The following is a 23,221-nucleotide window of genomic DNA, read 5'->3' as shown; positions in this document are numbered from 1 at the left end:
GCACTACTCAGGTAAGCTCCGTTTGTTTGCTTTTTTATTATTATTATATGTTCGATGTTTGAAACTTAGAACATTTAAATTTGATTATTTAATGTTCGAAGTTTTCAAACTTCGAACATATAATATAGACCCGTAACTCAAGCATCATTCATCTGTGGACTGTCAACCTTCACCCCTTGCACTGGTTAGCAGTGTTGCATTTCATTTATTGAAATGGATATTTAATTGGAAGTATCTGGTTAGTTAACAGTTTTGTCACCAGTTGCACATGTACACTTGCAGGCTAATGGTAATTATGCTGAGGTATAGACTGCTCAATAGTTATTTCCCTCTTGTCAAATTATATAGGTAAAATCTGGAATGAACTACCTGACAACATCACCACCATAGTATCACTAGTCCAATTTAAAACGATGCTAAAAACTCACCTTTTAAACAGATGGCTGTGTCTCTACTCTACTCCTAACATCCCCCTCTCTATGTCCTTATCACTACTTCTATTAATCTAACACCTCTCTATCGATCACTTCTTCTGTTTATCCTATAGAACGTCTAACACCGCCTACCTATGCGTGCTACTTATACGCTCAGTTCCTTGCAGAAGGAATTCTCCTATCCATACAATTTATTTACCCACACGTAATCTGTGGTAAAAGATTTACAATAAAGTAATGTGTATATGAAATATGAATGTCTAATGATTGTAAATATGAATGTTCACAGGAAATATGTATTGACTGAACCTTCTACACTGTAATGACTATGTAATTCAACCTGTCTTTTCCTTTTAATACCACCTGTTTATGGTCTGATATTATCACGTAATAACTTTGAAAGTCCATGTTAACTTTTTAACATACTCTGTATCTTGTTGTACTACTTGTTCTATGTGTAGCTTTTCTCCCCTAGCCTCCACTAAAAAAGGACATGTGTCCAGTTGGATTTTCCCAGTAAACAAATGTAAAATAAAATAATAAATAAAAAAATAAATATTTAATTTTTAATTACAGCTAGTTTGAAGAAATAGGCAAAAATGAGTTTAAAAAAATAGGCCCAGGTGTCAGTGCTATAGCTAACTAAAGTGTTTAAAACAAAGGGAATTTTACATGTCATTATGTCCAAGCAGACCATTATATCACAAAAGCTAGAACCTTTTGTTGTTTTAAGTACCTCAATGACAGTGTTGATTAATAATCTCAAGGTATGAAAGAGTTCAAAACAGAATCCATTTAAAGCAGGGCTGAATACAAGGCCCTTCAACAAGTAGTTCTTCTCTGTATTTGTAGTGAGTGCTTTGTATATAATGAGGATACTAATTACTTTATTGATTAATTGGCACTGCTTTTCTACTGTATATAAAGATTGTTGCACATGCATTTCAGATGACAGAATGAAGTAACAGTAAGCACAGAAGTCTGATTGAAGTAAACGTGTCGTGTGAGCTAAATATGGCACATTTTATTTTATTGTCTTAGAGTACATTTTTACCTTTACTGGACTCATAATTTATTCATAAGATTTTTTAATGAAATATTTATTTATTCATATTTGTTTACCAAGGTAATGCACTAATCTCAGTGGACCATTTGCATGCGCAGCCCGGGTGAATAAGACTGCATAAGAAATTAACAAAACATATTTACAGAAGAAGGTTAAGTGAAAAAACATACATATTTACTGATGCAAGAATATGATACATTACGCTCAAGAAGCAGTTTACAATGTCAAAACATGGTTGGAAAATGGAATTATGCAGAGCTTTTTGCATAAGATGTAGCCATACTGACAGAGATGGCTTATGTTAGAGTTAGCAGCATATCATTATATAGAAAGGTATGAAGACACTAAAAGAGGTGAGTGTGGATAGTTTCAGGAAAGGATACCATGGGGAGAGGTTTGTTTTCATCAAGGAAAGATCATGCCTGTTAACTTTGGTTGACTTCTTTGAGACAGCCACCAAAGCCATGGACGAGGGGAAGATGGTACACACCACCTACCTTGACCCAGCCAAAGCCTTAGATACTATTCCCCACTCAGGTATAATAGATAAACTCTCTCAACTAGGCATCAGTCCATATGTTACCAGATGGGCAGCAAACTGGCTCACTGATAAAACCCACCTATTCAAAATAGGGGAAGCCACCTCAAGCAGTAGACCCATAACAAGGGGTGTACCCCAGGGATCAGTCTTGAGGTCTCTTGTTTGGGATATACTTTTCTGAGGTGCAGGCCAAAACCAATAGGTTATGGCTGGCCAAGTTTGTAGATGACTGCAAGCTGGGTGCTGTCATCAATTCCCCTAGTGATGTGGACATCCTCCAAGAGGGTCTCACTCAAACAAATGACTGGGGCCAGAAGCATGGCCTCAAACTGAATGCCAAAAAAATGCATCATCATCCCTTTGGGGAGAGTGATATTCCCACAAATTATCACATTAATAATAAGGTCCTAAGCACGCAATCAATAGTGAGAGGCTTGGGCACCCAGGTTGATAGCAAACTAGCTGTTCACCACCATATTGCCTCCGTTTTATGGAAAGCTTTCTACATGGCCCACCTCATTAGTAAGTGTATCTCACCCAGGGACAAGGAGGTCATAACATCCCTATATTCTTCCCTTATAAGTCCCATTATTGAGTACAATGCCCCTTTCGGCATGTACCTCACAAAGCACATGCAGCAGCTGGAGAGACCACAGTGGTTCCTCACCAGGAGAATCCAGAGCCTCAAACATCTACCCTGCACAGATAGGCTAAAGGTCCTGTCCCTCTAGTCAGTCTTCTACAGACTCCTCAGAGGTGACCTCTGTCTGGCATATAGAGCAATCTCAGACCCCACCTTCATGGGACTGCTGCATATCCGCAAGTCAGTCTATATTCAAGTAACCCACACGCATGACCTCAACCTGGTCTGTGACATCAATAGGACTTGTTGGCAGGACAGATTTGTGTCCAAGAAACTTCCCCATCTGTGGAATAGACTCACTCTCCACATCAAGCAAGTACCTCACTAACCCTTTTTAAGCACAACCTGGATAACTGGATGGGGAGCAGAAAATACACCCCTGGGATTCCACCTGTGTCCTTGCTAGACAGTGGCATAGGATGCTGACTTGTTGGAACATGGGCTAAATTCTTGGTTAGGCTTGTATAGCCTAGTAACTTCCTATGATCCTATGAGAGGACAGAGATAAGGTGAGAGAGGCATGCAGTGGGAAGATGAGAAGAAAGGAGAGGAATTGTGAGAGATGTGAAGAGAAGAGGGACATAGGATGAATGAGAGGCAGTAAGTGAGGGAATGGCAGATGAAAACTTGTGCTGTCTGTGTACATTGAATGACTGCACCCTATTGATTGAGTAGATCTCCGTGGGTTCAGGACCTATTTTTTTTTCCTTTAGAAAATATACTGAACGTGATACTGTTGTATTATGCATCATTTGAGAGCAACAAAAAACAACAGTCTAGCTGTCCTTTAACCACATGAATTTGTACTCTGCCATTGCCATAAGCACTTCTTTGAAGGGTTACAAATGGAATAGTTGGCTTACATAAGAATGCTAACATAGCTAATTCTTAACCATCTCTTGAAATTAAAGAAGTGTTATGTGCTGTTTAACTAAACCATATTTATTTATTTGTCAATAAACATTTTCCCAAAAAATAAATAATCCCCCTTTAATTATTATACTAGGATTAAGGAGGGTGCAACCCCCTCTTCCTTATGATATTAGAGACGATACAGTTTTCAGATTATTAAGAGGGGATATGCTCATATTAGGAAGCATTGGTTACTTATGTGTGTGCCATTATTACATAACGCAGGTGTAACTTGAATTCTTTAAGCCTGCTTGGTTACAATATTTCAGTATAATTATATGTGACATATTTACTTAGCTGTAATATAAAGAAAGGCTACAGTACACGTGTCCCTTGATAACATACCTAGTCTAGTTTTAATACTGCACCTACTAGCATCTTTTCTATATGCTTACTTATGCATGAATTTAGTTATTATTGGTATATGGGTTAGACCTCTAGTATAACCACTAAATTTCAAGCATGGTCATCTGGCAGCCTGACACAGAGGGGGTAAAGCCTTAAGATGCCAATGAACTTCACCCTGTAGTTCCTACATTGATTTCCTTAATTCCCAGTTATATGCTGTTATTGCTGGGCAAGTCAGTTAATCAGGCAGTACTCCCAGGATACTCCTGAAAGTAAACTTGATAAGCTTAAGTGATTAAAAATAATAAAACAACAATCTGTTCTCTTATTTTGGTATAGGTTGGTATAGTAGTACACCAGTAATATAGCAGGCAATATGATTTCCATTTCTGTTAGCCTTTTACTCTTGTGGTTCTGAGATATGCATAATTTATTTGATAAATCTCATTATACAGTATCATGTTGCAGTAATTAATAGGTTGTTTAGGCAGTTTACTTTCTGTGCTCTCATACACAGTAGTGTTTTAGTAAACTGTTAAGACATGATATGCATATGCTGTCTAAGCCCTAATACAGTCTCAGTTCTTTAGTGTGTTCGGGTGAATTACAAAGTTGACTCATTTTTAATATAAAAACATATCTGGCAAAAGAATGTGATGAAAGGAACTGTGGTAGATAGAAGATGCTCAGAGCAAGACTGAGGAATAAAAATAAAATGACACAGAAAAGGTTGTATGAGCATTGCCTCTAACTCTGTTAAGGTGCTGCTTCTTCACAATGCAGGTCTTCCCTCTTTCCAGTATCCTCTGCAGATTTGCACTCCACTATTACTTCCACCACTGTGTTTTAGTATATCTTGAATCTACCCCAACTTTAGTTTGCATTATGACTTTTCTTTCCACATTTGTTCTTCCTCTTCAACTCTACAGTCAAACTGTTCCTTAGACTTCCTTTGAGGTCAGAACATGTTGGGGCAGTGATGAATTTGGGAATACCCATCCAATCATCTAGGTTCTTCTTTAAAAATGTGTGGGAGTGTCGCTCTATTTAACATGGAAAGGCAGTTTGTTCCAGAGATGGGGTAATAAATCTGTACCTTCAAAATGTGTTATTTATGTATTGGTGGAAGTTTAGAGCCTTAGTTTGAGGAGCTGTTGGTCTTATGGAGGTACAAGACATCCATTAGAACTGAGTCTTTGATGGCATAGAATGCAAGGCAGACCAATCTCCTTATAGGAGCCTATAGAAGACAGAATATCAGGCTAGGGTTCAAGCCTGTCTTGGTAGCATAACACTTTCAGATCAATAATAATTTCAGTTAGGCACCTTTATAGGTTCATAGGTTTATAGGTTGGTACTAGGCTATCGGCCCTAGGGTCTATACAAGCCTAGCCATAACAATTCCCTGGCTATTTCTTCCCACACTATTTACTTCCCTGGACCCCTGTCTAGCAGGGCGACTGATGTGATCCCTGGGGTGAATTTCCTTTCTCCCATCCAATCGTCAAGGTTCCTTTTGAAGAGGGCCAAGGAGGCGCTCTGCTTGACATGTATGGGCAGTCTATTCCAGAGTCTGGGGAGTCTCTGGGTCAGGAACCTATCCTTCCAGCATGTCTTGTTTATTGTGATGACAAGGTTTAGATCCCTGGAGCGTGCAGCTCTGAGGGACTGGGATTTCTTTAAGTGTAGCATGTCCAACAGCTCTGGGTTTGACATGCCCTTGTATGTTAAGCAGAGATCAGCTCTGAGTAGACGATATGCGACAGAGTATAGCTGGAGTTTTTTAAGGTGGTCAGCATAGGGCATCTGCTTTAGGCCTGTGATTCTTTTAGTGAGGTATTTCTGCAACCTTTCCAGTTGTTGCAGATGTCTTGAGAGGTACATACCAAATGGGGCATTGTATTCTATATTGGGTCTAATGAGGGAAGAGTACAGTGGGACAACGACCTCCTTTTTTTCTGGATGAAAAGCACTTAGTGATGAGGTGTGCCACATAGAAGGATTTCCTGACTGTTGTGGCGATGTGGTTATTGAAGGTGAGACCACTGTCCACCTGTGTCCCTAAGTCTCTTATCACACTTCCGGTGTTTAGTGTACTGCCACCTATGTGGTAATTCACGGGTACATATTTTTTCCCAAAGGAAATAACTATACATTTTTTGGCATTGAGCTTGAGCCCATAGCTCTGGCACCAAGCACCTGTTTCTGAAAGGACCTTTTGTAGACTATCCACATAATTTGGGGATTTAATAATGACTCCCAGTTTGCAGTCATCTGTGAACTTTGTTAGCCAGAGTCCCTTAGTGTTGGCCTGTACTTCAGAGAAGTAGATGACAAACAAGAGCGGTCCCAGGACTGAACCCTGAGGTACTCCACGTGTCACTTGTCTGGAGCTGGATTTGGAGTCAGCTACTTTTACAGTGTGGGTTCTGTCAGTAAGCCAGTTGGCAACTCATCAAGTGACGTAGGGATAAATGCCCAGCTTAGTAAGTTTATCTATGATTCCAGAGTGGGGGATGGTGTCAAAGGCCTTGGCGAGGTCCAGATAGGCTGTGTGGACTGTCAAAGGCCTTGGTGAGGTCCAGATAGGCTGTGTGGATTGAGTTCTTTCTAGCTCTTAATATGTCTGGGTAGGTTTGTTGAAAGAGGACGTGCCCTATAATTGGTCTAAATAGGGCTGACAGATTGTAACTTATTTTGGTTTGGATGAGATACCCTTAGAAATTAGCTGGGCTAAATAAAAACATTAGCTGACTACTATTGATACATTGTAGTAAAAGAAAAGAGAAGGAGAGTGTTGTTGACCTAGTTGCTAAGGTCACCGACTACATGTCCATTTGTTGTGGCATGGAGTCTTGGCTATGCTATACCATAAGGGTTCACCTACGAGCTGGTGATGTATTCTCTTTCAACTCACCTGTTTCTGAAAGGTGAATACGGCAAACTGGTGAGTTGGACACCCAAAGACACAACAAAAGTTTTTTTTTTTTGTTTTTTTTTTTCTTAACAGGGTGCAAGCCTCCCCCCACCTCCCACCTCCCCTGAATTACATATACCATTTTTTTGGTTGCACCACAGTGGAGAAAAGGGGAAGCATTTCCCAAAAACTGCACCTTCAGCTCACATAGAACAAAACATTGAGGTGAACCTCACTGTCCTAAAACATTTTTGAACTGTAGCCACTTGTCTACCATTTCTGAAATGACCGTGTAAGATAGCAATACTGTAAGTTTTAGACAAGGGATCTTTACCAAACATAAGAATACTGCACTTTTTTACATTAAGGTTAATCCCTTTTCCTGTGCACCATCAGTTTGTAAGGATTAGTTCTTGTTGTAGCAATCTAACGGGGAGTGAATGACAACATACAGATTACATTCATCAAATTTGGGGTTAATCATAGGCCAGAGGTTATGGTATAGATGTCAAAAAGGTTTATGTCAAAAAGGACAAGCCCAAGCACTGAGCCTTGATTTGTCCTTCTAGTTTCTTTCTTACTTTATGAAATGGCACCTACCACCTTAATTATGTGGTTTCTATCTTTCAGTCAATATGCTATCCATGTAACCATGTAAGGGGCTACCTTAATGTATTTTAATTTATTTGCAGTGCCAGCATGGGTTATTGTGTCAAAGGCCTTGACCAAGTCCAGATATGCTATATAGAAGGAATGACCCAGAAACACTGACTCTATGAATGTTTTTAAGAAATTTACTAAATTAAATAGAAATGTCCTACCCTTGACAAAGCCAAAAACTACTGTGGGTTCAGTTGTATGAGGTTTTGAATATTGTACTTTATGAAGTGAGAGGTAATATGTCCCATGGTCTTGCAAACTGAGCTAATTAGGCTAATTGGTTTGTAGTTCTTGGGGTCTGTGGTAGGGTCTCCTTTCTGAAGGGGCATTACAACAGTTTGTTTCCATACTTAGGACATACCTTGTGGCTAGGTTTAAGTTAAACAACTTTAGCAGAGGTTCAGTGAGGGCATTTTGGCACTGTTTATTAGGCATCCAGTAACTTGGCTGTGCTGGTGGAAGAGGTGTTTTAGTTTTTGATAATGCAGTCAGAACTTGCTCCATTACTGTCTTAGGGGTGTATGAGACTCAGGAATTTATAGAATTTCATTGACTGTTTCTGGAGTAAAGTTAGCACCAGATTATTTCTGCAAGTAATTTAGCTCTATATTTAGGGTCAGTGTGGGGTAATGCCACTTAGGATTAGTTCATAACATTGCTAGGTGCTATTTCTCAATTTTCGGATGTAATTAAAGAATGCTTTGCAACTATCCTTGGCTTCTGATGCTAGTTTTAACTCTAGCTTAAAGGGTCTTCCTAATGGTGTTTTTTTTTAGTTCCTTGCTAACATTTTTGCCATTGTCTTTAATGAGAGTAGCTGTTCATAGGACTGAAGAAATATGTTGGTGGACCACTGAGGTGCTATCTGTTTAAATTTCCCATTATATTTAGTTCTGTTTTTAAACCATTATTCAGATAACCTTTACACTAATTGACTAATATGCCAAGAATGCATGTAACACACACACACACACACACACACACACACACACACACACACACACACACACACACACACACACACACACACACACACACACACACACACACACACACACACACACACACACACACACACACACACACATTGATGATATAATAGGGAATATTGGACAGGTTATAACTACAGTATCACTCCAAGTTGGTTAAGTTACACTTGCATGGCCTCATATTGTAGAGCTGGTTGGTTACTAGAAAAAGATTCACTGGACAAAACAGTACTTTGTAATAGTTACCATTAATTTGCATTGAATGTCTCACAATATATGTTCTTCTACTCTGTTCATTATGTAGTTGTCTCTATAACAAACACCCCATGTCACAGATGACTGGATCTCTGTCTCTCTCTATCTCATTCTCCTTTGATGTCTTTGGGGGTCCATGGCTATATTAGTGACAACAATTATTGGCAACCTCATACAGAAATGGATCTGTTATCATCCTAGGCCAGCTTTGATATGTATTTACTAAATCTGTGGCAGACTGGTGTGATCTTCATTACACCAATGTAGCTACTGGCTTAGTAACTCTAGCAAATGTATACAGAATGTTGTCCACCATATGTCACAAAAGACAGAGCCAGGCCTAATATTCATTAACTATTTTGAGGTGTATTTTATTTGCAGTTTGTGTAAATGCAGCATCTGCATCATATTTCTCGGCTGTCCAGATATTCGCATCATATTTTTTGTCTGTTCTTCATAAAATTTGTGTTTTTTTTATTTTTGTGGCAAATCAGTGAGGACTGAATTCATTAAATAATTGAGGCATTTGAGTTTCAGAATCCATACCCTTCAAAAAATGCAAAGTAACGCAAGATCTTTTATTCTAGCAATTTTCTAAGTTTATAAGAGCAATTTTTAAAATGTGTTCCTTTTTTTGTGACTTTGCCCCCACCCCTATTATTTTTGGCTTTGTCCTGATTTTTTGTGCTAAGAGGTTGAGAGCAATGATCTGCATTCATCAATACTGTTATTTCCCTGTGATGAAAAAAAAAACATATAAATAAAGTATATAACAACAGAAAGAAACTACTTCATGGTTATAAGAAGGACCGTTCTACCTACCTTAAAACACTCTTAGGCAAACTAGCAATGAGTGTAAGGGTACCATTAACTCATTAACAACTTTGAGGTGTGGAAAGTTACACCTCTAGCAGCCTACACACATCCTTAAACTCCAGAGCATTTTCTGAAAAATCAACTTAAAAATCATGAGAGTAAATATTTTGTGAACAATAGAAACTATTACAACTGTTCAAACTGCATTGTTATCAGTGAAAAGTGTTTTTTTACAGTGATAATAGTCAGTACATTCATAGTCTTTCCATAAATACTATATAATAATGCATGCAAACTCAGAATTACATTTCTGATAAACTTTCATAAACAAATTGTCATATATTGGAAACTGTACAATCTAGACATATATCATTAGTTTACTTTTGTTAAAGGCACATACGCTTTCAAATGACAGCAAAAAATTCCTCTGTGGGTAAATGTTTACTGATAATGTACAGAAATAGGAAAGCATATGCTTAATTGTATAATTAGCAATATAAATAACACGGAATGTCTTTCAAAATATGCAACTTAAAATGCAAATATTAAATACAGTTTTCTTCAATAACATCTAAAGTTTCACCTGTTGCCATATAGTTTGTAAGAAACTTGTTTTTGAAGTACTAAGTACCTATGAAAATATTGCTTGTTTTCATAATTACTAACAAACAACTACCAATAGCTCTAGTGTAGTGTAATATAAATGGGCATTGTCAATGAATTTTCATGTCTCCCACCATGACATAAAAGTCAAAAGAAAGCCAGCACAAAGTGGTGTGTAGAATCCAAATTTAATATGGCAACTGTTGCCGGTGGTGCAGCGGTAGCTTTGGTGCCTCACAGCAAGAGGTTCTCCCTTCGATTCTCAGCTGGTGTGCAGGGTGTGCCTTCTGTGTGGAGTCTGCATGTCCTCCCCGCGGTCGAGTGGCATTCCGAAAGACATGCTTGAATGGGCGTGCCTTCGTTGAAGGTTGGGCGTCAAGCTCGCAACTCAGCACCGTAAAAAAAAACCTACTGCCAATCATTAGTGGACCGGAGTTCCGCTGTGGTGACCCCTAACCGGGAAAAGTCAAAAGACAAACAACAACAACTGTTGCCATATTAAATTTGGATTCTACACACCACTTTGTGCTGGCTTTCCTTTGACTTTTACACTAATTTTTGTTGCCGTGCACTTGCCGTACTTGCAGAGGGCAGCTTGTTGTGTCCCACCATGACATTTCACATCATATCCCTCAATAGCATGTAGGTTTCTCAGTTATGAAGTGGAAAGCAGTGATTGATTTCTCTACTGCAGGACTTCACAGATTAACAATCTTAGTGATATTTTGTTAATAAGCCACTGTCCTTTCTAATACTGACTATTATTAGTTGGTAAGTCATTTAGTTAAATACGCCAGACCAAAAAAGGGACTGGACATGATGAGGAACTATGGGTGTCAACTAAAAGTATACAAAAATGGTGCTATAGGCTTGAATGAGTTAAGAAGCTAAAAGCTGAAAATGAAAGTAAAATAACCACTGAAAAAAGTATGATCAGTCAATAAATCAATCAGTAAATACACAAATGCAAATAAATAAATAATGCACATGAGCTAACACCAATCAATATAGGTTCATAGGTAATTACTAGGTTAGCTTCCCTTGCAGACAATTTTAAGCCTTGCCGGTTTCCCTTTTGGTGCATACATTAACGATTCCATTTGGTGTTTGACTGGCCTTACCCATCCCTTGATAAATTTTTTGTATCCCATCCATATATCCAAGTTGTGCTTGAATATGGGAAGGGATGAGCTTTATTTTACATAGATGGGGATTAATTTCCAGAAGAGTGGTATACCTGCCCCTCCAAATTGTTCTGTTAATGTTGCAGAAGAGGTTTAGATCCCTAGTCCAAGTATTTCTGATGCCATTAGACTTCCTGATGTGCAGTAAATCCATCAGTAATGGGTTGGAGGATTGTATGCCAGACACAGGTCACCTTTTTACAGTCTGTAGGAGTCCTTCCCATCACAATGTATTCACCTTCTTCCAGTTTGTGCCTCTCCACTGTCACCCCTTTCTGTGTCAGGGCTTTGAGCTGTTCAATGTAGGACAGATTGTTTAGACCTTGTAACCTTTTTAACTACTATAGAATTTTGTCCAAACTTGCAAAACAAAGAGAGGTGGAGCACTTAGCAGCATGGAAATGCATCTGGTTGCAAAGGCAATAAAACAGATCTGAAGTAATATAAGAGACAGATGCATTATTGGAGAGAATTCTTAAGGGCTCACGGCTGGAGCACTGATGTTGCCAAGTCAGATCTGACAAGCGGCTCAAGGATCCATAAGTTGGAATGGGCAGACTAAATTAATAGGATCAGATATTTACAAGTCTGTGGTACCCTGTACAACCTATCACACTGTGGCATTCCATTTGCATTTGTCTGAACGAATGTATGCTAGAGGGGGCATTATACTCAATGATTGACGTAAGGAAGTCTGAGTAAATGGGGATAATGACATCCTTAGATCTAGACATAATCCCTTTGTTTATAAGCACATAAACAAAGCCACAAAAGACACCCCTCAGGAAACAGGTTGAAGGCTCTTCCTGTGAGAGTACTCTGGTAGGGTTGTCCTGGTCACACAGCGTGAAGTGCAGCTGCTGATCTGAATGAAACTATACTGGCAGTTGGATATCCACACTGGCATCCAAGAATCTCTTCTTGTGTAGCTTACTGAGTCACAAAGCTGAATATCTTCATCCATTGGCCCACTAGAGGCAACACTCCCAATTATGTAGGTCTCAGAGGTGACTGACATCTGGACAAATTTTCTTTTGGAATAGTCAGCCAGGCCATCCATACCTCTCCCTATCCATCTCCATTGTGTGCCCCTTATTTATGTGTCCTTACCTTTCCTTGTTTGTACTCCAGTCCTCCCCATCACCATTTGTCCATCCTCTGTCAGTTTGTGTCTCAACCATGTCACCCCATAGCTCCCCTATCGGTCTCTGTCTGCATTGTATGTTTGCCAACTTCTCCAACACACTCTAGTATTTCCTTCCTCTTTGCACTTGATCCTTACTATGTTCTCCTTTATCCTTTTAAAAAATGGTACCTATCTCACAAAAATAAGAATGGCGTTCTTACTTCCCCCAACTGTCTACCTTTCATGTTGTCCTTCTGTATGTTTGTTTGCATGCTTTTTCCCATTTATGTTAGCTGATCTGCAACAGTGCTCCCCATTCTGATCCAAAAGAAATAGCTAATATCCTAGATGAAATTTGTAAAGAAAATTGTACTGCACCCACATTTAGAACTATTACACAGATTCTACAGTCCCAACTACTTCCTCCTATTACTATAGACAAAGACTTTTCAGACTCTTAAGAACACCTCATCTGTGAGACCTGATATTATACCATGTTGCTTGATTATCAGTAATAGATATGGGTTTATTAAAATCCCTACTTAACATCTTTAATCTAAGCATCTCCATTAGTTACATGCTGTTAAAAAGGATGGCCAAACCCACAGATCCTGGTAGCTATAGATCCAGTCGTTAGGTTGCTATGTAAAGCTATGGAAAAAATCATGTTACTCTGGACACTGAAAATTTCTTAACCCTGAGCCCTTACAATTCGGCTTTAACAAAGTCTGACTCCTTAACTTTACTTAATGCTTTAATAAAATCAACAAAGTAGTGAATAGTGATTATGAAGTACATAGCATAATTGGACCTATCCAAAGCCTTTAACACTATTTCCCTTAAAGGTATTAGGGGCAGACTTGTAAATCTAAATATAAATCCATATGTTATCCTGTGTGTATCTAACTGGTTAACTGACAAAACCCACCTGGCCAGAGAATCAGGTGCCACTTCTGAAAGCAAATATGTTACAAGTGGTATACCATAAGACACAATGATGAGACCTGTTCTATTTTCCATCTGTTTCAGAGACTACAAGTCGACACTTCTGGCCTATGTTTATCCAAGTTTGTAGATGACTAAATCAAAGGTGGTTATTTGCTGCTCCACTGACTCACAATGGGTTAGACTATATTAGGCATTGGTGCAAAAGCAGCAGTCTCAAACTAAACATGAAAATAATGTGGTATAGTTCATTTTGGATTTTGGTAGACAAGACATTTCTACATCATACTGTATAGGTGATACACCCCTCTAGTGAGGCACCCTTGTAATTAAACTATGTACTGTTGCTGATAATTCCTCATTGTTTGATCATCATGTGTCCATAATTGTCTGGAAATCCTTCTTCTGTCTGGCTCAACTATTTTCCAAAGGTGTTTCCTCTAAATCAGAAGCCTTAATTCCTTTTTATCTCTTAATTTATCCAGTATTAAATGAAATGCCTCTTTTGTCGTGTATTTGTTGAAATGTATCACTCAGTTTGAGACCTTGGAGATTCCTAACTAAAGAGATTAAATGCATCAAGAACCAAAGTTATCTGGACTGACCATCAGCCATCAAGCTTCATTTAGTGTCTTATAAACTCCTCCATGGTGACTATGGTCTAGCTTTTTAAGCTATGAAGCAGTTCTTGACCTTCTATTCCTTTGCAGATCTAATGTTTCTTAACATAACAAGTTAAAGGACTTAAACATTCAACGTCAGATAAATAAGACATGTTAGTATGACAGATTGCTATTACAATTTATACCCCACCTCTAGAACAAAATTCCACTAAATGTCAAGCAGAGTGGCACCTTTGCCACCTTTATGGTAAACCTAGATAATTGGATGGGGAGCCTCAAATTCTACCATGGTGTGTCATGTATTGTACTTCTCAAGGCTGGGTGGGAGCCTCTGAATATGGTTTATTTGCTAATCTTGTAATGGTCTGTCAGTTTGTTCTCTAGTACTTTTCTATGAACCTATGACTGAACCCTTCCTATTGATTAGCACACAGGAGGCTTGCTTCTAGTAAGTACCGTGGGCCTGAGTTCATGAAGAAAGCTACTCCCTATTGTAGATTACATTTTGTAATGCTTAGACCAATGTTAGTAATATAAAAAAAATCCGAGAAGTGAAACATAAAGGAAAACATCTTCTACCACCCCTTATCTAGTGAATTGCAGTACTGAAATACTGCAATACTCATGGGATATCTCAGCACTTCAGATTCAATTCCGAAGCCAAGGGGTCACCATGGGGTTATACAGTTTGTGTTGCAGGATTGCAGGATGAAATCCAGTGACATGCCAAGCAATATGAGTAATGAGATTGCAGAAGGGCAAATGAATAAGAAGTCCCCAGGGACACAACTCATCCCCTGCTGGTAATGTTGATCATTGATCAGGGGGCAGGAGAATGCTGGCTAACTGGGCCTGCACTACCTTTACTGTACACCAGCATATTATGGTATGCAGTTGGCCTTAATCTTGCGTGACACCAGTTAAGAATTCAAGTTTTTTGTTGCGTGGCATCAGAGAATGCTTAATTTCCATTATCTAGACTACATCTTCTTTAATAATGCAGAATGATGTGAGTCCTTTATGCCTATTTTTGCTGGGCAGTAGGATTTACAGTGTGACATTCACAGGTTACACTGTCAGATTTCAGATCTGACTGAAAATCACAGATGGGTGTGAGAGAAGTTGTTTTCTTTCGGCTTTTCCTGGTTAGGGGTCACCACAGCAGAACTCTGGTCCACTAATGATTGGCAGTCGATTTTTATGGTGCCGAGGTGCCAGCCCAATGCCCAACCTTCAATGAAGGCACGTCCATTCACGCATGTCTTTCGAACGCCACTTGACCACGGGGAGGGCATGCAGACTCCACACAGAAGGCGCTCCAGACGAGAATCAGATGGGAGAACCTCTTGCTGTGCGGCAACAATGCTACCACTTCACCACCGTGTCTTTGCTTATTACATGAAACATTACTTTATGAATTACATTTTATTGAAAAGCCATACTCAGTAATTTTCTGTTTATATTGTTATGCAAGTTCCCTGCAGAAAATCTAGCCTTGCTTCCTTTTGTACTCCCATTCTCTTCAGCTGTAATCACTTCATGTATTTAGATTTTTCCTAAGGTTATTATCCTTCCAGTGCTGTCTTTTTAGGCACAGTGCAGTGTCTGCTGTGCCACACCTAGAGTCTGTCCATGTGGTTTTATATATTTGTGGTCCTGGCCAAAGTACTTTTCTGTCACTGGTTGGTGTATTGTTCCCAGTAATCTTTGTGCATTCAATTCATGCTGATAGCTATTCAATGGATGTTTTAGGATTCAGCTGACACCTTCCACCATAAAGTATATGCGCCATCATTGGCTATTTTCTTCATCCCTCCACAGCTCCTATAGCACTGGGGCTGGCTGTTCAAACCTGGCTGACTGTAACTAAAGTCAGGGCTCCATTGCTCTGTCCCACGTAGTTAGTGAAGTATACTAAATCTCTGAAAGTACAATAATTTTAGTTTATTCCATTTTCCTAACACTTTTAATGTATGCTTATTTTATCCTGTTTCTGTAGTGGTAAGTAAACAAATTCATTCCCCTGCAAAATGCCTATCATTTTTTACAGCATGTAAGTTTGTTGTTTAAATTACTTTTAATAACTTATGATATTTTTCAACTTTTTGATGCTGAATTTCTCTCTTTGTCTGTTAGGAATTCCTTTTAAAGATTTTCTGCGTGTTTCGTAACCTGATGAAGCTGAGTGTCTTTCCCCGGGACTGGACAGTAATGCGTCTTCTTACCAGCAAGTGAGTATGTGATAAGAAACATGAACTGATGAGAAGCACCATTCACACTGGTGAACAGATTTAACCTTACAGGGTCTACAGACAATATACAGTGATTCCGCTGTCCATCACTTTGGAGATCTACAGCTCTATGATCCAGGACAGTTTAACTATTGCCTGCATTGTCTGCATTAATAACGTTAGCATTATCATCCAACTTCCATTTACTGATGAATTTGTTTGACTCCTAAAATAATGGTTGCTGAGTATAATAAGTTAATTTAAACTAGATTTGGTGGAACCATCACTACAAAATCTTGCATTTCATTCAATAGCTTCCAGGTTTTGTGAAAGAAATACACATTGATAAAAGGATTCCTAATGTTAAGGTGACACAGCCTCAGGATTAGTATATTTCAGTAGTGTGGATGTGAGATGGAATAGGATTGCTCCTTACCTGAACTTGCATTACATTTGTAAAACATTTTTTTTGATAGAATGTAGAAGTGTCAGGTTTTGGCTGGGAAAACTGATGAATATCCAAAGAATTTCAGGAAAACACTATTCACTGAATCTGTATTGTTAGTTTATGCAATTAAATCTTATCTAAAGAATTGTAATCTACCTGTTAGTACTGTAGATTTTGTAATGAGTCCATTTTACAGTTTTTGTCTCAAAGAACTCAAATTAGATTTAGTTTCAGGGGAAAATCATGTGGCAATAGAATATACATTTATAGTTTAATTTTTAATAGCATGGGAAGGAGAAATATTTATTTTGGTTGTTGTTGTTGTTGTCTTTTGGCTTTTCCTGGTTAGGGGTCGCCACAGCAGAACTCTGGTCTGCTAATGATTGGCAGTAGATTCTGATGAACGCTGAGGTGTCAGCTCGACGTTCAACCTTCAACGAAGACACGCCCATTTACGCATGTCTTTCAAATGCCCACCCAACCACGGGAAAGACATGCAGACTCCACACAGAAGGCAATCCCCGCACTCCAGCCGAGAATCGAATGGGAGAACCTCTTGCTGTGAGGCAACAATGCTACCACTGCACCACCGCAGTAATAGAAATATTTATTTTGGTAACCATTTTAAATATCAGGACCTGCTAGAATGAGTCCCAAAATACAGAGACTGAATGGCCGATAGATCGGACTTACATATACTAAGTTCGAGATGCCATTTCTTAGAATATTCCATTTTCTCCAAGGTATGGTGATCTTGGAGTTAGTATATATACGTTTTGGGGGTGCAGGGGGGGCTCCCCCCCCACACACACACAAAACGAACTTTAAAGGAGAAGAATGATTTTCGAGATTTGTACTTCTCTTGTGTTTTTGGCCTTTTTTTTTGAGTACCAACATTTCAAAAGGAACTGTTTATTTTAGACCATCTGCCAAGATCTACATTCTCTTCTTACAGTTCTGAATGATAGTTATTGCTATCACTGGACATTAGTCCAATATTATTATAATGATCTTTATTAAGGAATATCTACTTTAAATTGTAAGTAATACCACTCTGTGCGGAATGTAATTGAGAATGAGAAAAATTCAGAAAAATCTGCTTTTAGCCTCAAATCCTACCTGGATCTTAACACAAGTAACATTGGGTGACTGTGATTTATAAAAAATTAAGATATGAGTACAAATAGTATGTGTCTCAGTGCAAGCATCTTAGTCAGGTTATGCACCTGATTGAAAAATAAAATGCCCCTGGTATACAGTGTTGAACCAATACATTTTCTGCCAAGTCTATCAGGTGACAAGTCTCTCTTTTTAAGACATAATATACCAACAGTAGTTCCACGGTTTTGGGATTCATAATTATGTCTCACAATTTTATCTCACACTCATAGAGAAAGCCATTTCTGATTCTCACTTGCTGCATGTACCAGCAGGTTCATCTCTCAAAGAACATATGGGACCAGTTGTGGTTTTCCTAGCTATTGGTGTCCCTACCACTGTAGCTCATAGTCTCAACATTTACCAGTATCAGCCTCACCTTGATTTTGTACCCACAAACTACAGTGCCAGCTTCACTGGTTATGCTAACATCAGTCATATCTTTTTCAGTCAAAGTAGTTTCATATGTTTTGTTATCAAACCTTCCAAAATTAGATACTTGCTCCCTTGATTTTTTATTACAAAAGGAATCATGCTGAGTTTGACCAGGTTAAAGGAAACAAATATACTTTTTCAGAATGATGCACATTGTGTCTTCATACATATCATTTACATTTACTATAATCTTCTTTGGAGTTATCCTTAGGGAGGTCTACAAAGATGCACCTAATGGTACCACAGAAATGAAAAAAAAAAACACGAGTTTTCTTTCTTTTTCTCATGCAAAGTCTCCCCTCAAAAATGGAGCTAGACACAGGTGCCTTCCTCAGGACTTGTGTTTCAGTGGATAGTATGTATGTATGTATGTATTTATTTATTTATTTATTTATTTGTCTTTGTTTACTAGGAAAGTCTGATTGGATAATACCTATTTTCAGTGGAGGCCCGGGGAGAAGAACTCCATTTGATTACATTGCATTATACTAAGTTCCAGTTAAACACAGAGAAGTTTCATTTCTATTTACATTTACACACAGACAGTAGTTACATTTCTATTTACATTTATACACAAACAGTAGTTACATTGATACCTATACATGCTAAGATTTTACAGAGGTCAAAGTTACTAAAGAGAAAGCACACATGCAACTTAGTGGATTGTACAGGCAGCAGTTATGTATAAAAATTGTTTTGTCATTTCAGTAAGAGGTTAAAAATATTATGTTTAAGGAGAGTATTTGTATAATATTGTACAGTGAGAAAGTTTTAACCCTGTGAGGAGCATATACAGGGCCAGAATTGGTTAAGATTTTGTTTACATAGTAGTTTGAAACTACTGAACTTGTCAAAGAGTTTTACTTGCATGAGGATATGATTCCAGAGTTTAGCAATGCATTGGGAGTAGCCAGTCTGCAACATTATTTGACTTATTTGTAAGTAATAAGAATTTGTTACTAGAATGGAGGTCCCTTTCTGGACAGTAGGGTAGTAAGAAGTTTTGTAGTGCAGGGCATTTTTTTGGATGATGAGGGAGTTTGTGTGCTGTAGTCAGTTGTGAATATGTAGAGATAGATAGATAGATAGATAGATAGATAGATAGATAGATAGATAGATAGATAGATAGATGGGTCTATATCACGAAATTGAACTTCTAAAATGTCGAACACCATAAGTTCGAACTTGGAAGATCGAATTCGGATAACATCGAAACTTCAAAACAGCAAATTTTTTCCCAGGGAAAAAATTCGCTGTTCCGAAAAACACACACATAACACAATCACACCAAACACCTTCAAAACCTACACTAAACCTAACATACACCACTATCTATGCACTATCCTTAACCCAGCCCTAACCCTAAAGGCCGTCACTATTGCACACTTATCTGACCTGCACCCTAACCCTAAAGTCTGTCACTATCGCACACTTACCTGACCTGCACCCTAACCCTAAAGTTTGTCACTATCACACACTTACCTGACCGCGCCCTAACCCTAAAGTCTGTCACTACCACACACTTACCTGACCCGTGCCCTAACCCTAAAGTCCGTCATTATCGCACACTTACCTGACCAGCACTCTAACCCTAAAGTCTGTCACTATCGCACACTTACCTGACCTGTGCCCTAACCCTAAAGTCTGTCACTATCGCACACTTACCTGACCCGTGCCCCAACTCTAAAGTCTGTCACTACCCATTCGCACACTTACCTTGACCCAGTCCAAAAATGCCGAAGCCGCAGAAATGGTCAACTGAATTCTTTCCCTGGGAAAGAATTCGGTTTCCACGGCTTCAACATTCTCAAATTTCGAACTACTGTGTTCGGCCTTCCGGTATTCGGCATTCTTAATGCTTGATTTCGTGATAGGAACCCAGATAGATCGCTAGATAGATGGATAGACAGACAGAGAAATAGATAGGTGGATATAAAAATAACCCTCAAAAAAGGGCCATAATGAAAGAAAATAGAGCAGTAAAAGTCAGGAGGTATAAAGAAAGACAGATACAATTAAAATCCCTAGGAGAAGTCTAGGACAAGCTTAATAGGGAGAAAAACTTCTTTTGATCCAGTATGGACAAAAAGAGTTAAACCATGCACCTGGAAATGAAAGTGGAGTGAATGAACTTAAAGGGAACACAGACAAACTCTGAAAATGCTTATAAGTTCAGCCTTCACAGCAAATAAGGTAACCAGCATTTGGAAAAGATTTTAGAAATGATGAAGAAATAACTGGAAATCTCCTTCAGCCAAAATCTGGTTTATAGACAAACCCAAGATTGAAGGCTGAATCACAACATTGCAACAAAAACAAGGGCATTACATTGGTGAGAAGAAGGAATCATGACCTGAATGGGGAGTAGGAAGGTAAGTGGAGTGCAAAATGTCTCTATGATAAAGAAACTGAACGGCACATGTACCAAGGTAAAATGCAGGTAAGTAGCTGATAAAAGGTTGGGGACACAGAGCCAGAAGTAGTCACTGGGCTGCTAATACAACAAAATAGAATAACCAACAAGTCCCTGAAAAGGCTTTGAGAATGTATAAAGCACAGTGTAATGCAGGAGAAGAACAGATCAACATTGGATCCAGCTCTGACGGATGTTTGGCATATCTACAAAACTGAACACATCAGAACCACTAGATTCAAGGATTTAAATTTTGCTTATGACATAAATAAGACATGGTGGCAAGACAGATATTTGTCTCACAAGCTCTCCATCCAGTCCATTCCTAACCATATTTAAGTGTGACCTTGACCAATGGATGGGAAATCTGAAATTTACCCTGGGTCTGTCCCCCGTGTCTCTGGTAGAAGCAGACAGTAATGCCCAAACTAACAATCCTCCCATGACCCCATTGCAAAAAAAAAAAAACTTTCGAATTACAGGAGAACAACAAATGTCAAACATTGTTTTTCTCCTTTAAAGGCAAGCTCTGTTTGTAACCCCCCCCCACTCTCCTGGGGGGGGGGGTGAGATAGAATGAGCTGAAGGCAAAGGGGAAGATGTACTGAATTCATTACTAGAAAATATACCCTGAAGTCTATTTTCAAGAATGGAAAAGCAGATGAAATGACTGAAAAAGAGTGATGCAAATGCAGCGTCAGGGGACAGCATAAATGAGCAAATGTCATCCCATACTGGAAGGGGCTGTGACTGAGAGACACTAAGCGGCTAATAAAAGGCTAAGATCATGAAGAGGACTCAGGATTTAAGGAGTCAATAAGATATGAAATCAAATAAGAAAACCGGGACATGATTAAAAAAATAAAGCTGCCATGGAAACTATATGAATAAGGATAAACACTGACACAAAAGATAATAAAAGCAGAGGGTTGTAGGATAAAGAGAGGAGGTAACCACAATTCATAAGCATTATGTGGAGATAAAAAGATGTCTAGGAAAGGAATGTAGGGCAGTAGGAAGCACAAGACTACTAAGAGAAGGAAAGCAATGGACAGAAGGTAGGTAGGAGTAAGGAAGCAAAGATTAGAAGGGAGAAATGCTGGACTGAGATGAAAGAAAGAAAGGAGGATGATAGAAAGAGAACATAACTGGAAGGAAGGAGAAAATGCAAAATGAAATAGAAAAGCAGATAACTTGATACTGATGGAGATGTGAATAAGAGTGGGAAAGTGAGCGGAAAGAAGGAAAGACTGTTGAAGAACAGACAGACAGGCACACAGCAGGAAGACAGAAGACTAAGAGGCTTACAGAGTAGAAGATCAGTACATGAAAATGGGGGTAGGCTCATAGGAAGAGGACTGAGAGGAGGAGGAGTGGAAGAAAGGTGACAGCAAGAGGAGGAAATGTACAGACAGATCAAAGGAAGTGAGTGGCACAAGGAGTGAGTGCAACAGAAGGAAAGACTGTTGAAGAACAGACAGACAGGCACACAGCAGGAAGACAGAAGACTAAGAGGCTTACAGAGTAGAAGATCAGTACATGAAAATGGGGGTAGGCTCATAGGAAGAGGACTGAGAGGAGGAGGAGTGGAAGAAAGGTGACAGCAAGAGGAGGAAATGTACAGACAGATCAAAGGAAGTGAGTGGCACAAGGAGTGAGTGCAACAGAGGAAGCACAAGTGATAGCAGGAAATGGAGAGTGGAGGACATGAGGTTAAAATAGGTCAAATGAAGCAGATGATATCAAGCAACTAAAACAAAGATGGGCATAGTCACCAAGAGACATCAAGAATAGGAGGTGGATGAAGGAATCCATCTTGCCTGGGAAAAGTAGGGATGGAGGTGGGGTAAAGGTAGACTGGCAGAAAGATGTCCTACAAGTAGTGATGTGGAACTTTGGGGATTTTGAATCACATCAACAGGTAAGGAAGGGTAGAAAGGATAGAGGAGGAATAAAACAGCTTAGGATTACCTTAGAAATAAAGGGCAAAATTCCTAGCCTAGAGGTGTGTTAGATGGAGAGCAAAACTAGGAGGTGCAATTACAAAAACATTAGAAGAAGTGACCACTATGGGACAGAAAAGTGAAAGTCGGTACATCAGCAGGTAGTTCAAGTGTATTATAGTGCTTATTTCTGAAGCACTTTACATCAAATTATCAACTAAAACAATTATATCTATCTATTAACAAATAATGATAAAATATGCAGTGATTTGCTAACACACATCTTCCCAAGCAAAATCTACTGAAAACTGTAGTTAAAAGAGAACATTATTTTGCTGAAGAACAGCAGTGTTACATTAAACAAGCCAGTATCGTTCATAGGTTCATAGGTTCATACTAGGCTATCTGCCCTGAGGCAATTATAAGCCTAGTCCGATTCTGTATGGCTTACGCCACCCCTTGATTTGAGTATACTGTGCCCTTTTTAAGGTTTAGTTTACTGTGCCTCTGTCTAATAGTGACACGGGAGTA

General features: G+C 38.9%; 1 protein-coding gene across 1 annotated transcript in view; it reads left to right on the top strand.

Moving 5' to 3' along the window:
- The window catches only part of DOCK3 (dedicator of cytokinesis 3), a 4,843,230-nt gene that overhangs the window by 4,338,803 nt on the left and 481,206 nt on the right, over positions 1-23,221 (top strand). The window contains exon 28 of the mRNA XM_044077993.1: positions 16,199-16,293. Within this exon, the coding sequence (XP_043933928.1) occupies positions 16,199-16,293 (95 nt within the window). The remainder of the gene's footprint in view (positions 1-16,198; positions 16,294-23,221) is intronic.

This window comes from Protopterus annectens, chromosome 7.part0 (genome assembly GCF_019279795.1).
Source record: "Protopterus annectens isolate FY-2018-M chromosome 7.part0, PAN1.0, whole genome shotgun sequence".
Classification (NCBI taxonomy): Eukaryota; Metazoa; Chordata; order Ceratodontiformes; family Protopteridae; genus Protopterus; species Protopterus annectens.
Note: the sequence above shows the minus strand (reverse complement) of the source record. Positions and strands in the feature narration are given on the sequence as shown.